The sequence below is a fragment of the Tursiops truncatus genome, chromosome 8 (genome assembly GCF_011762595.2).
Source record: "Tursiops truncatus isolate mTurTru1 chromosome 8, mTurTru1.mat.Y, whole genome shotgun sequence".
In the NCBI taxonomy this organism is placed as follows: domain Eukaryota; kingdom Metazoa; phylum Chordata; class Mammalia; order Artiodactyla; family Delphinidae; genus Tursiops; species Tursiops truncatus.
The window spans coordinates 30,739,311-30,754,790 of record NC_047041.1 but is presented as its reverse complement, the minus strand read 5'-3'; the positions used below and the strand labels follow the sequence as shown (position 1 = coordinate 30,754,790).

General features: G+C 38.1%; 2 protein-coding genes and 1 pseudogene across 2 annotated transcripts; 2 read left to right on the top strand and 1 right to left on the bottom strand.

Moving 5' to 3' along the window:
- LOC109552305 (lysine-specific demethylase 4D-like) overlaps positions 1-15,480 on the top strand; it is a 359,102-nt pseudogene that overhangs the window by 105,109 nt on the left and 238,513 nt on the right.
- Positions 675-1,807, top strand: UBTFL1 (upstream binding transcription factor like 1). The gene is given in 5 exon segments (XM_033861631.1): positions 675-1,026; positions 1,029-1,247; positions 1,250-1,282; positions 1,285-1,377; positions 1,380-1,807. Coding segments are annotated over 5 exon segments (1,125 nt in total).
- Positions 8,174-14,005, bottom strand: LOC117313282 (tripartite motif-containing protein 64C-like). The gene is made up of 6 exons (XM_033861630.1): positions 13,592-14,005; positions 12,985-13,080; positions 12,072-12,302; positions 11,287-11,309; positions 9,697-9,794; positions 8,174-8,667 (listed from the first exon to the last, which is right to left on the bottom strand). The coding sequence occupies exons 1-6, from the start codon at positions 14,003-14,005 to the stop codon at positions 8,174-8,176; spliced, it is 1,356 nt and encodes a 451-aa protein (XP_033717521.1).

The following is a 15,480-nucleotide window of genomic DNA, read 5'->3' as shown; positions in this document are numbered from 1 at the left end:
CCGAATTACATGGTAAGAGGATATTTAGTTTTGTAACAAACTGCCTTATTGTCTTTCAGAATGCCTGTACTAGTTTGCATTCCCATCAGCCATGAATCAAAGTTCCTGATTCTCCACATCCTCTCAGTATTCAGTGATGTCCTTGTTTTGGGAATTTGACCATTCTTATACATGTGTTGTGGTATCTCATTGCTATTTTAAAGCCCTTTCCTTTTCAAGCATTTTAATTTTTAAAGTTCCCTTCGTTTTCTCTTATCCTATGCCCCTTGAGTGAGTAGCCAGTCTTTAGTTTTGTTCATTTGTAGTTAAAACAAGCTATGGTGAGGTTGATTGGAAGGCATGTTGGAACGGGGCCTGAGGATTTTTAATTGTATGAAAGAAGCTCTTAATGCTCAACATGAACCTCAATTCAACAGAATTTGGGCCTGTTTTCATTTACATTTTTAAACGTAAATTAAATGATAGAAGGGACATATCCCAGGTAGGGTGTGCTTTTCTTGTGTATCACATAGGAGAGAACCTTTCTTTTTCTTTCTCTTCAGAAACATAGAAATCACACACACTGCAGGACTTCCAGAAATAACTCACCAGCTGAATCTTGAGAGTGAAGAAGCTGGAGATTTGCTGAGGTGTTTGAACTGCTGGGATGATATAAGTATCCCAAAGAACAAGAAATGGTGTTGCCTAAAGGCCAGGATGACAGGTCCAAAGAAGATATTGTGAAGTTATTGGAATATATGGTGAATAACATTCCATCCAATGACAGGCACATGTTCAAAACAACCCAGTCACTGATGGACTGGGAAAAAGTAGCTTTTAAAGATTTTCCTGGGGAAATGTGCAAACTCAAATGGTTAGAAATTTCTTATAACTTGAGAAAGTTTTGCACTTTGAAAGAATTAGTCCTGGAAGCAAAGGAAAATGTTGACAATCCTTACAAATGCAGAAAACACAAGAAGCGTCCTGATTTACCCAAGAAGCCCTTGACAGCTTACCTCTGCTTTTTCAAAAAGATGCAACTCCAGTACACCAAAAACACCCTAAGCTGAGCAACCAGGAGCTGACCAAGGTTCTGTCTGAGGAATACAAGAAGCTTCCAGAGCAGCTGAAGCTGAAATATAGTCAAGATTTCTAGAAGGAGAAACAGAAGTTTAAGGAGAAAATGACTCTGTTCAGAGAACAGTACCCTGATCTGGTCCAGAGCTCCACGAAATCTGATGTCCCCAAAGGAAGCCAAATCAAAGGCCAATGAAGTTTCAGGGAAATGTGCAAAAAGTGGTCTCCCCCCAAAACAGTTTATTCATGAAGAGCCCAAGAAGCCACCTACGAATGTCTATCACAAGTTCCACCAGGATTTGTGGTTGAGTAGGGAGCTGAAAGGGTTGCCCTGAGGGAGCACGTGGTAGAGATTAGTAGATGCTGGCAGCGTGTCCCACAGAACCAGAAGGAGCATTATAAGAAGGAGGCTGAGGAACTGCAGAAACAGTACAAGGTGGACCTTGATCTCTGACTCAAGAGTCTGTCTCCTGAAGAACATGCTTATTACAGAGAGACAACCTATTTGAAGCGTAAGAACATGAACATGATGGGAGGCCCTAATCCCAAGATTAGGAGGATGGATCTGCAGTCCCCATCATCAGGGAATCTGCAGGGAGGGCTTAGACTGGGCCAGGGGCTTCAGGCTCCAGAGACAGAATTATCAGATATGATTGGAGAATATTTTCCTGCCTCAGGGAGATCAGAGGAAAATAAGGAAGATGAACAAGAGGAGAAAGGCAGCAACTCCTCAGACCACAGCAGTAGGTGAAGATGAAGATTGTGTCTGAGGACAGTGGCTGCAGCTCATCTACCTCAGGGGAATCCTCTGGCTCAGATTCCAGCTGAGCTTTTTTCACAACCTGAACAAAGAACTCCCCAGCAAAAGGCCATGGCATCTGGGCTTCCCTGGTGGCGCAGTGGTTGAGAGTCCGCCTGCCGATGCAGGGGACACGGGTTCATGCCCCGGTCCGGGAAGATCCCACATGCCGCGGAGCGGCTGGGCCCGTGAACCATGGCCGCTGAGCCTGCGCGTCCGGAGCCTGTGCTCCGCAACGGGAGAGGCCACAACAGTGAGAGGCCCGCGCACTGCAAAAAAAAAAAAAAAAAAAAAAGCCGTGGCATCTTCATCAAATGGAAGGGCTCTTCTCCCTGTGCCCTTTCATTGCCTTCCTTCTTTCCTTCCCTCTTCAATACAAAGTATGACCAGTTGGGAAAAAGACATCTCGTGCAGTAATTTCTGGTTCCTCTCTGTACCCCAAGTCCACCCCCAGAGACAGTCAATGCAATGAATACTCTTGGAATAAACAATGATCTGATTGGGCTGCCGTACACTCTGGACTAGGCTGAGTTTCCTGAACAGAGAAGTTTTATTTTCCTCACCTTCTGCTGCCAGAGCTGTGAGGGAGCCCCGAGGAGTCTGTGACTCCTCCCTTCTCTGTGATCCTGTCCCTTAGGACTTCTGCATGGGAACAGGGAATGGGAAGATTTGATTGACTGGAGGTAGGAGAGTTGCCTTTAAGAAGATTGTCAAGCTCCTGATGTCTCTCTCCCTGCTCTGTGAAGTGAGAAGTTGGCCCTTCCCTATCTTGCTAGTGGCAGGGGCATGCGAGCAGCAGCATTTCTATATGTATATCTATCGCTTAGCTGTCACTGAGATTGTTCTTACTGATTTCAAAAATTAGAAATTAATTTTTAGAACTTCATCATTTCCATTTGAATTAACTCCTCCTTAAAATCAGTCTCCTTTGACTCTTGGCACTAATTTTCCAGGCCATGTCTAAATTTATTTTGGTTCTGCCCCAATCCCTTCCTCATGCTCCAGGTTGTAAGTGAATAATGTTTTCACCATACACTTGATTTATGTGTATTACGTTATGAGTTTGTACGTGTTGTGTGTATAAGTATTTTAGTCCATAGGCTACTAAACTTTTTGGAATTAATGTACAAATATGACACTGCTTTTATTATTTTGGTTTACTGATATATATATATATATATATATGTTTAACATCCTTAGTGCAGTATAATTACTTTACAGTGGTGTGTTAGTTTCTGCTTTACAACAAAGTGAATCAGCTATACATATACATTTATCTCCATATACCCTCCCTCTTGCATCTCCCTCCCACCCACCCTATCGCACACTTCTAGGTGGTCACAAACCACCGAGCTGATCTCCCTGTGCCATGCGGCTGCTTCCCACTAGCTACTTATTTTACGTTTGGTAGTGTATATATGTCCATGCCACTCTCTCACTTCATCCCAGCTGACCCTTCCCCCTCCCTGTGTCCTCAAGTCCATTCTCTACATCTGCGTCTTTATTCCTGTCCTGCCCCTATGTTCTTCAGAACCTTTTTTTTTTTTAGATTCCATATATCTGTGTTAGCATATGGTATTTCTTTTTCTCTTTCTGACTTACTTCACTCTGTATGACAGTCTCTAGGTCCATCCACCTCACTACAAATAACTCAATTCCATTTCTTTTTATGGCTGAGTAATATTCCATTGTATATATGTGCTATTCCTCGGTTGATGGACATTTAGGTTGCTTCCATGTCCTGGCTATTGTAAATAGAGCTGCAATGAACATTGTGGTACATGTCTCTTTGTGCACTATGGCTTTCTGAGGGTACATGCCCAGTAGTGGAAACGCTGGGTCGTATGGTAGCTCTATTTTTAGCTTTTTGAGGAACCTCCATACTGTTCTCCATAGTGGCTGTATCAATTTACATTCCCACCAACAGTACAAGAGTGTTCCCTTTTCTCCACACCCTCTCCAGCATGTATTGTTTCTAGATTTTTTGATGATGGCCGTTGTGACCAGTGTGAGATGATACCTCATTGTAGTTTTGCTTCCCATTTCTCTAATGATTAGTGACGTGGAGCATCCTTTCATGCGTCTGCTGGCAATCTGTATATCTTCTTTGGAGAAATGTCTATTTAGGTCTTCTGTCCATTTTTGGATTGGGTTTTTCTTTTTTGATATTGAGCTGCATGAGCTGTTTGTATATTTTGGAGATTAATCTTTTGTCAGTTGCTTCATTTGCAAATATTTTCTCCCATTCTGAGGGCTCTCTTTTCCTCTTGTTTATGGTTTCCTTTGCTGTGCAAAAGCTTTTAAGTTTCATTAGGTCCCCTTTGTTTATTTTTGTTTTTATTTCCATTTCTCTAGGAGGTGGGTCAAAAAGGATCTTGCTGTGATTTATGTCATAGAGTGTTCTGCCTATGTTTTCCTCTAAGAGTTTATAGTGTCTGGCCATATATTTAGGTCTTTAATCCATTTTGAGTTTATTTTTGTGTATGGTATTAGGGAGTGTTCTAATTTCATTCTTTTACATGTAGCTGTCCAGTTTTCCCAACACCACTTATTGAAGAGGTTGTCTTTTCACCATTGTATATTCTTGCCTCCTTTATCAAAGATAAAGTGACCATATGTGTGTGGGTTTATCTCTGGGCTTTCTATCCTGTTCCACTGATCTACACTTCTGTTTTTGTGCCAGTACCATATTGTCTTGACTCCTGTAGTTTTGTAGTATGTTCTGAAGTCAGGAAGCCTGATTCTTCCATCTCCATTTTTGTTTCTCAAGATTGCTTTGGCTATTTGAGATCTTTTTGTTTCCATAAAAATTGCGAAGTTTTTTTTCTAGTTCTGTGAAAAATGCCGTTGGTAGTTTGATAGGCATTGCACTGAATTTGTAGATTGCTTTGGGTAGTATAGTCTATTTCACAATGTTGATTCTTCCAATCCAAGAACATGGTATATCTCTCCATCTGTTTGTGTCATCTTTAATTTCTTTCATCAGTGTCTTATAGTTTTCTGCATACAGATCTTTTGCCTTCTGAGGTAGGTTTATTCCTAGGTATTTTATTCTTTTTGTTGCAATGGTAAATGGGAGTGTTTCCTTGATTTCTCTTTCAGATATTACATCATTAGTGTATAGGAATGCAAGAGACTTCTATGCATTAATTTTGTATCCTGCTACTTTACCAAATTCATTGATTAGCTCCAGTAGTTTTCTGGTAGCATATTTAGGATTCTTTAAGTATAGTATCATGTCATCTGCAAACAGTGACAGTTTTACTTCTTCCTTTCCAATTTGGATTCCTTTTATTTCTTTTTCTTCTCTGATTGCTGTGGCTAAAACTTCCAAAACTATGTTGAATAATAGTGGTGAGAGTGGGCAACCTAGTCTTGCTCCTGATCTTAGTGGAAATGCTTTCAGTTTTTCACCTTTGAGAATGATGCTAAATGTGGGTTTGTCATATACGGCCTTTATTATGTTGAGGTAAGTTCCCTCTATGTGTACTTTCTGGAGTGTTTTTATCATAAATGGGTGTTGAATTTTGTTGAAAGCTTTTTCTGCATCTACTGAGATGATCATATTGTTTTTATCCTTCAGTTTGTTAATATGGTGTATCACATTGTTTGATTTGTGTATATTGAAGAATCCTTGCATTCCTGGGATAAACCACACTTGATGATGTTGTATGTTCCCCTTAATGTGCTGTTGGATTCTGTTTGCTAGTATTTTGTTGAGGATTTTTGCATCTATGTTCATCAGTGATATTGGCCTGTAGTTTTCTTTTTTTGTGACATCTTTGTCTGGTTTTGGTATCAGGGTGATGGTGGCCTTGCAGAATGAGTTTGGGAGTGTTCCTCCCTCTGTTATATTTTGGAAGAGTTTGAGAAGGATAGGTGTTATCTCTTCTCTAAATGTTTGATAGAATTCACCTGTGAAGCCATCTGGTTCTGGGCTTTTGTTTGTTGGAAGATTTTTAATCACAGTTTCAATTCCAATGCTTATGATTGGTTTGTTTCTATTTTCTATTTCTTTCTGATTCAGTCTCGGAAGGTTGTGCTTTTCTAAGAATTTGTCCATTTCTTCCAGATTGTCCATGTTATTGGCATAGAGTTGCTTGTAGTAATCTCTCATGATCCTTTGTATTTCTGCAGTGTCAGTTCTTACTTCTCCTTTTTCTTTTCCAATTCTATTGATTTGAGACTTCTCCCTTTTTTTCTTGATGAGTCTGGCTAATGGTTTATCAATTTTGTTTATCTTCTCAAGAAACCAGCTTTTAGTTTTATTGATCTTTGCTATTGTTTCCTTCATTTTTTTCCCATTTATTTCTGATCTGATCTTTATGATTTCTTTCCTTCTGCTAATTTTGTTTTTTTTTGTTCTTCTTTCTCTAATTGCTTTTGGTTTAAGGTTAGGTTGTTTATTTGAGGTGTTTCTCGCTTCTTGATGTAGGATTGTATTACTATAAACTTCCCCCTTAAAACTGCTTTTGCTGCATCCCATAGGTTTTGGTTTTCGTGTTTTTATGGTCATTTGTTTCTAGGTATTTTTTGATTTCCTCTTTGATTTCTTCAGTGATCTCTTGGTTATTTAGTAGTTTGTTGTTTAGCCTCCATGTGTTCGTACTTTTTACAGATTTTTTTTCCTGTAATTGATATCTACTCTCATAGTGTTGTGGTTGGAAAAGATACTTGATACAATTTCAATTTTCTTAAATTCACCAAGGGTTCATTTGTGACCCAAGATATGATCAATCATGGAGAATGTTCCATGAGCACTTGATAAAAAAGTGTATTCTGTTGGTTTTGGATGGAATGTCCTATAAATATCAATTAAGTCCATCTTGTTTAATGTATCATTTAAAGCTTGTGTTTCCTTATTTATTTTCATTTTGGTTGATCTCTCCATTGGTGAAAGTGGCATCTTAAAGTTCGCTACTATGACTGTGTTACTGTCTATTTCCCCTTTTATGGCTGTTAGCATTTGCCTTATGTATTGAGGTGCTCCTATGTTGGGTACATAAATGTATACAATTGTTATATCTTCTTCTTGGATTGATCCTTTGATCATTATGTAGTGCCCTTCTTTGTCTCCTGTAATAGTCTTTATTTTAAAGTCTATTTTGTGTTACATGAGAACTGCTACCCCAACTTTCTTTTGATTTCTGTTTGCATGGAATATCTTTTTCCATCCCCTCACTTTCAGTCTGTATGTGTCCCTAGGTCTGAAGTGTGTCTCTTGTAGACAGCATATATATGGGTCTTGTTTTTGTATCCATTCACCCACTCTATGTCTTTTGGTTGGAACATTTTATCCATTTACATTTAAGGTAATTATCGATATGTATGTTTCTATTGTCATTTTCGTAATTGTTTTGGGTTTGTTATTGTAGGTCTTTTCTGTCTCTTGTGTTTCCTGCCTGGAGAAGTTCCTTTAGCATTTGTTGTAAAGCTGGTTTGGTGCTGCTGAATTCTCTTAACTTTTGCTAGTCTGTAAAGAAAATTTTAATGATGATAGAATACTTTTTCTGTGTATTAGCTATTTCACTCATGTATTTGTTCATTCATTTGCCTTATATTTATTTTTGTTCTGTTCTAAGTGCTTCATTGGATAGTGGGAATATAGTAGTAAATAAGTCAAAGGCTATCCTTACTCTCTCAGAATTTTCAGTCTGCAGTTAAAAAGTATCTAGTGATTTGGGGAAAGTTTGTTGAACATTATGATGAGATGACATATGCTCAGAGAGTGTGTTATAAGAGGAACTATACTGGTCTGGAGTCAGGAAAAACTTTCTGGAAAAGCTGTTGATGAGCTGTGATGTGCTGAATGACCAGGGTTTAGAGAAAGTCTAAATGTTTGACAAAGAGAAAGAGTTTGACCAAATCTGTCAAATACATTTATCCAACCAACTAGGTCACACTTGAAGAAAAAACTGAGCTATTCCTTTTGTTTACTATGCTGAGATATATACCACTTCATTCTTCTACCCCAATATGGTTCAACTATGGAAGAAAAACACATTGCTTAAAATGTAAATGAACCTTATGATATGTAATTTTTATTTTAATACAAATATTATTTTTTAAAAAGAATATCTATTGATTATATTCTAGAAATGCTCAATAAAAAGTTTTTATTAATAGATCATTTAATTAACAAATTTATACATTCAACATGGTTATGCCATTTTATAAACATACCATCATTATGTTCCATTAAATTACAATAGGCTCAGAGACAGTCAAGTATCATCCTGTAGCCTCACATGAGGTCTCAGGACAGTAACTTCCTCCGATGAAAAGTTCATCTAATAAATGGTCACGGAACTTGACTATTCATGGAGACCTAAGGCAAAGGAAAGGCTTCAGAGGGGAGGAAAAGAATGAAGGAAAGAAAGTATATATGAGGGAACCTCTGCAAACATCATAGAAGCTCACAATTCCATTGTCATAATCCAGAAACACTCCAATCCCACCCAGAGGCCTTTGCACGTACTGAATTAAGGGTGGGGAGTTCGTGGACAGAATATAATGATTGCTCACTTTCATAGAAGATAGCAAAAATACTTCTTCAGAATCAATACTGATAACAGTATTGCTTGTCAAGATATCTTTACAGACTCCTAGAATCCAGTTCGAGGAGTGTGTCACATCCACCTCCCAGTAATGCCTTCCGGAGGTGAAGGCCACAGCTCCCCAGGCCACAAAACTCTCTGCACCCTGGAGCTCTCTGGACACACCATGATGGTCATCTCCATATATCATAGTTGTATCATCCTCAGAAAGGCTCACATTGTGAATGGTCGTTTTCTGACTCAGAACGTTATCCACTGCAGAAAGAGCAAAAATGTGGTCAACAAGTGGGATTTCCATGGCCCGAGAGGCAGAGGCTCTCTACCCAATGAGTCTTTTCATTTTCCCTCCTCCAAGGAAATACAAAATGAAGACAAAAGGGAGTTCAGACTGGCTCTTCTATGAAGAACAAGAGTTATAACTATCTCTACAGCACATAGAAACACCTCAAATCATATAGAAAAAGAAAAAATCATACAGACATATCATGAACTCTGTGAAGTCTGATTTAATGTCAAATTCTTGATAGTTTATTTCAGGACACATAAAATTTTATTTTTTTCTTTAGAAAACTTTTCTTGTGTCTTTTGTCTTTAACACTGTTTAATATATAGAGAGCACTTTGCTAGTATGTGCGTATTTGTTGGGCTAGAGTCTCTACCTAGCAAGTTTTCAAAGCAAAAATGTTGATAGAAATCCATCAATGAATAGTTTGGAAGCTTCTAAAAGCATGTTATGACTAATCATGTTCACATATCCCTCACCTTTCAATTATTTTGAGATTGATCTAACAGCATTACAATGATTCTGCCTAAGCCAATTGTAGTCTATTTTGTCAAAAGTTAGTAATTATAGAAATAAGAAATATTCTTTGTATAATGCATGATAAACAATTGTAATATAGAACAAATTAAAACCAGCAATGCCATATATAACCTTTCAAGAGTGAAATAAACTGAATAAACATACAACATTAACTGCTACTCTGAGAACTAAATATTCTGTTTCTTTATAACTAGCTGATCAATCCAGTTGCTCTCTTCTTGCTCAGCCTATTTCAGATGTAACTAAAAATATGTATCTTGCTTTGCATTTGCAGTAAAATATAGGTTGCAAAGTTCACCCTTGTTCTTTGTAGCATGACTGTATTGTATTGGCAGAAAAGATATAACAACTTTGGAAAGTCATGTACTAACTTCATGTCAGAAAAAATAAAATCAAAGAAGGCTCCTTCCCAAGAACCATCAAAGAAATGGAGGCCTGATCACCAAAGCGCTGACTCTTACCTCTGAAGCTGTTCAGCATGTCTAGGATTCCAGTGACAGGCCAGGAAGTGAGCTCTGGGTTCACTGGCTGAGGCTTTTGCATCTGTACCAAATCAGTCCTGTAAAAAAATGATATCAGTTACACTTCAGGGCCAAAGGTTAATCACACAACCATTACAAAAGAAGCCATTTATTATATTTTTTTATTGGAGTATAGTTGCTTTACAATGTTTTGTTAGTTTTTGCTGTACAGCAAAGTGAATCAGCTATATGTGTATATATATCCCCTCTTTTTTGGATTTCCTTCCCATTTAGGTCACCACACAGCACTGAGTAGAGTTCCCTGTGCTATACAGTCGGTTCTCATTAGCTATCTATTTTATACATAGTAGCGTATACATGTCAATCCTAATCTTCAAAAGAAGCTATTTTTAATCCTAGATATTTCATCAGAATTCTCCCATTTTTGGTTAATTGTGCATTCATTATATTCTACACTCTTGGGATTAAAAAAATATGTTACCTTACTTTTTTTCAAAATATAAATTATATCCGTTTTCAAATTCCCCATTCATTTTAGTCATTATTCCATTTCTAGAAATTTTGAGGTTTGTTTACTTGCTCTATTCAATCTCAGGTGATGCAAAGATCCTGGGCATTTTACAGAGAGCACAAATTCAGGCAAAGCTTTTGTACTTCAGTCAGCAAGTAGTCACCAAAAGGAAGAGTACACTGAACCAGACAGCTTTGCTCTTGTCAGCACAGCGAGGGAATTCAATTCCAGCCTGACTACCCTTGTGCTGAAAGTCCAACTTCCCAGTGTGCACCAGGAAGCCATTCCCTCTGAGGTCCAGCTTACAAGGGGGCTTTCAGTGATGGAACAGGTTGAGTCACTCCTACTTCTAGGAACAAAATCACAGCCCCTCTTCCCACTCTTAAGGAATCTACCTCTGTCCAGTATTATTCACCTTCCAACTCACTCAGGTAGGTTCTTCCTGTATTGCAACTTAGAAAATTTCATTCAGTACGTTTTACTGTGGTAAGGCTAGAGAGGTGGAACAAAGTCCAGAATGTCAGAAGCCTTTTAGGTATATTTGAAATCAACCAAATGAGCAGGAAACTTCTGAGACCAAGGAGTAGAAGTCCTTCAGAACTCTTTTGAAATAAAATAGAAAATAGCCACAAAAACAATGTTAATAGCTCAAAAAATGTACAGTCCATCTGCCATTTGTTAGGATTCCACACCTGTGGATTCAATCATGATTTGAAACTGTGAAATCTGAATGAAAAATATTCAGAAAAAAAATCAGGAAATTTCAAAAAGTAAAACTTGAAAATGCCGCACACCAGGCAACTATTTACATAGCATTTAATTTACATTATAATAGGTGTTAGAAGTAGTCTAGAGATGACTTAAAGGATACTAGAAAATGTTTGTGAGTTATTTGTACATACTATGTCATTTTGTATAAGGGATTGTACATCCTCAGATTTAGGTATGGGGGAGGGCTTGGAACCAAATCCTCATGGTACTAAGGGATGACTGTACATTTACTTCATCAAAAAGACAGAAACATTCTCAGAAATCAGAAACCTTTAGTGTAAACTCACCTTTCCAATACATTGCCCAAGTTCTGCAAGGGAAAAAGAAAAGATGATGTTAATCATCAGAGTTCTGTCCTTTTGCATCTTCTTTAGTATTCTTGTTTGTTCCTTTCATTAAGGTATTTATTCTCTGATTCTTCTCTAAGGAACAATTAGAGGTTATCTTAATAACAGAGCCTAAACTAAAACATGATGGACTTAGTCAGGATGCATTACAGAAGGAAGAAGGCCAGGAAGAGTCTGTGTTATGATGCAACAACATCTAGGTCTCCAATGTCACTCAGTGCCCTGTCCTATTCCCAAGGAGAGATCTCATTTATGATAACAATTAAAGCAAAACAGAGGACCATACAAAATGAATTATAGAATACATTGAAATTGATTACCAGTTCTAATTTTTTCTAGACAATGGGCAAAACCTCAATGTATTCAGTAAGTATGGGATAACAGAGTGACAAGGGATTAAGGGAACATATATTGAAAATTATTCCAACAAAGTTAACTTTTCCTGGCTACAGAATTTTGCTGGCTTTGGATAATCAGTGTGGAGAGTCCCCCTGATCACACCGAAATAATTTTGCCCTATGTTAGCTAATAAAAGGATTAAAAAAAAAAAACTCCCCAAAATTACCAGGCTATGAGAAATAAGGGATTGGACAAGTAAGATAATGGGAGTCAAGGAGCATCATCCCTTAGCTGAGATAAGAGTATATGCAGGTAACATTTCAATGTCATGGCAACAGTGCCCAGAATAGTAATTCCGTCTCTGAGGATGGAACCTCCCTTCTCACCTGGAGCAGCTCCAAGTCAGGCTTGTGGCACATCTCAGTCAGCTCTCTGTACATTTCTTTCAGACTTTCTTTCTGTTGAGTCATTCTGAATTCACTCTCCCTGAGTTGCTGAAGAGTCTCCTTCGCTTCTTCCTCCAGCGCCTCCAGATGGAGTTGCTCCTGCTCCTGGAGAAACAAGTGGATCCTCTGATACTGAACTTTGATCATCACCTTCCTTATGGCCACATAATTCTGCAGAGATAGTGGATTCAAAGAATCACTCATCCTCATTCTCAACAGAAAACGTCAAACATTATTTCCTTACTGTCATCGGGAAAGCTCTTGACAAACTTTCTACCTCACACCTCAAAGGGTCCTTCCTGTCCATCCTTTCTCTAAGTTTCTCGCCTTTTTTCCTGTTTATATCAAGCCATCTGAGGGATCCCAGTTTTTCTCCTTAGGAGGTTTCTTCAGGGTTCCTAGTCCATTATTTATTTTTTCTCTTACCTGAATCTTCTTTTCTTTTTGTTCCTTTGCCTGACTTTTCTAAATATATTTTTAAGTATGTAAACCCCATATTGTACAGTTTAAAAAATATTCTTTATTTTTCCTCTAGGTACTACTCTATTCCTCTCCTCTCCTTTAGAGTCACAGTGCAATGTTCTCTTATCATCCATATCTGAGAAAGTTTATCCAAATCTTCAAAATTTGGACTATGAATAATTTTCATGCCCTGGTTTTCCCATATACTAGCAATATTTGAAATAGCTTGTATGGGCCTGTATATTTGTGATCACTGATACGTCATTTGAAACCACTACTTCTCCAGGGAAGAGACCACTGTCCTTTAACTGGGAACTTAAACTGAGCTAAAAGTCTAAGCTAGAATTATGTCAATATTCATACAAATGAAAAGGAACATTTTCATCCTTACCTCTAATGACGGAGTTTTGTGAGTTTCCAGATTCAGATGGTTTTGCATTTCTTGTGTCATTTTCCATAAAGAGCCCATTCTCTTTAGAAGTTTCTCCTGGAAAATACCCATAAGCTTTAGTGGCACAGATGATGATACTGTAAATTTCATCCCCTTAATTATGAGCAAAGGGAGTCATTGAAAAACCGGTAATTGTGATTTAAAATGAAGTGATAAGATTTTTCCACGTTAATCTAGTCTGATTCTAATATTTTGAATATCAGAAATGACAGAGATGTATCCTAGAAAATTGGGGGAACTTTACAGATGATGGAATCCATTTCCTAAGAAATTGAGACTCATATATTTATATAACCTGACTGAGAAAGCCTCAAGCTCACATCAGAAGTCAGTGTGCCTGGTGCTGCCACATGCCCCAGGATGCAGCATTTCCACATGTTTGGACAATTGGGCAACAACATTGAAATGATACATTTCTATCTTGGGACCCACACTGAAAAATCTCCACCTCGACCATCTCCATCCCCATCAACTTCATTATTATCCTCATCTTTCTCTCTGATTTAGGAGCCTGTAGGTTCCTAACTGCTTTAGAAGCATCACCTACCCGGTATTCCTCAGCAGCCCATTGTATTGGACTGTGGCTGTGAGCTGCATGCTCTGGGGACTCAGAGCAGGGGCCACAGAGCAGGGTCTTGTCAACCTCACAGAAGAGTCCTTTGGCTTCTTTGTGTATCAAGCAGATCTGCGTCTCCAAGCTGTTGGTTTGTTTAGCTGTGTCCTGTCTGGCGAGGGAAGCCAGCCTCTTGAGTACAATATTGGTTTGGAAATCTGGCTTCTCTGATAGTCCCCTGCACTCAGGGCAGCTCTTTGGAGTCTGGTCTTCCTCCCAGCAGAGGTACAGGCAGGGACGGCAAAAGCTGTGCCCACAGTCTATGGTGATGGGGTCTATGAAGTAGTTCATACAGACGGAACAGGTTAGTTCATTCTGGAAAGCTTGCATGAATCCTTTGGAATCCATGTTTCTAGAAATTAAAGAGAAAGAACAAGAGTAATCATTCTAGTGATCATTCTTTTACCCTGATTAGATAAAAAACAAAACAAAAAACAGCCTTTGGACAAAGCTTGTCTGCTTGAACTCTATCTGATTTACCTATTTGCTTACCCCCAGTACAAACCTAGAAGTGGTGAATACAGACAGATTGGGTTCATGCTATAACACAAATGATGAAATTAGAGAAGAGATTACCTAGCAACTTTATTGTTTAAAATAAGCCATGGTCTCAATCATACCTAAATTACATGGAAAAGCTTAAATATTAGAGCAAAGGCTAAGAGACAGGATGACACCAGAGTTCTTTTTAATAGATGATTGGTGCAGAAGCACAGAGAGAATCTCAATCTCTTTCTCTCTCTCCATGACTGGTACCCATACATGCACACACTTATCTCTATGCTAATGGTCTCTATGCCTCATATCTCCCAAGTGACAGATACCCTTTTCCAAAGACAAAATTGTTTACATATAATTTAAGCTTGTTCAATTTAATCAATGTTGACTGAAATTTTGGAGTCCTAAAACTATAGAAAGTTGAGTATTTGCTTCCAACTTAAATAGCAAAACTCCTCCTCTCAAGGAAAAAGTATACTATTTCTAGCTCAGGAAAACATTTTTTCCCAGTCTTTTCAGACCATCAGAGCACCTTCACATTTCAAACTGATGAATGTTCAAGCTACAACGATAATCAGTAAAAATCAAAATTTAAAACCAACCACCTCCCAAAAACATTATAATTTACACAGCAATTTCCTCTCTACACTAGAATATCCAGCGATGCAATTGATGGAGGCATGACCATAGACCTGTGTTATTGATATTTTCTTAAATGATCAATGTCACTTCTTGGAAGTCCCTACCAGGTGATTGGATCTAGTCTGAATACATTTCAACTCTAGACTGCAAACCGAAGGCTTTCAACAGGTAGCAAATCAGACCTTACAAAAATGTATCATAATTAGTTCAATACATTTAACTCATGTTGATCTGTACAAAGACCATGTAATGTCTACATTACATTCAGCATTTTAGGTGTTTTATGTGCTCCATAGATACATATAAATGGGAAAATTTAAGACCTAAAGACATTTAATACCACATAAGGTAATGAAATAAAAAGTATTAAATAACAATATTACAAATATCAATTTATTGCAATTGCTCTAGTTACAGATATTTTAAATATTGATGTCATTTTTAAAAAAACGAAGAAAACTACTTGTTTGCTTGGACAAGACCCAAGCAGGCCAAGAGGTAAATGAAAAGTATTTGCATAAGGGAAAGTAGGCATGAAGATATTTGCAATCAATTCCTTGCTTACCAGAGTCTACTGTGAGTGGTCTCACCTCTGGAAGCCTGGACGTCCTAGTAGCCTGTGGAGGTCAGGGTCAACAAGAACTCTCCAAAGCTTGGCAGCTACACACTCTCTCAGTCTACCT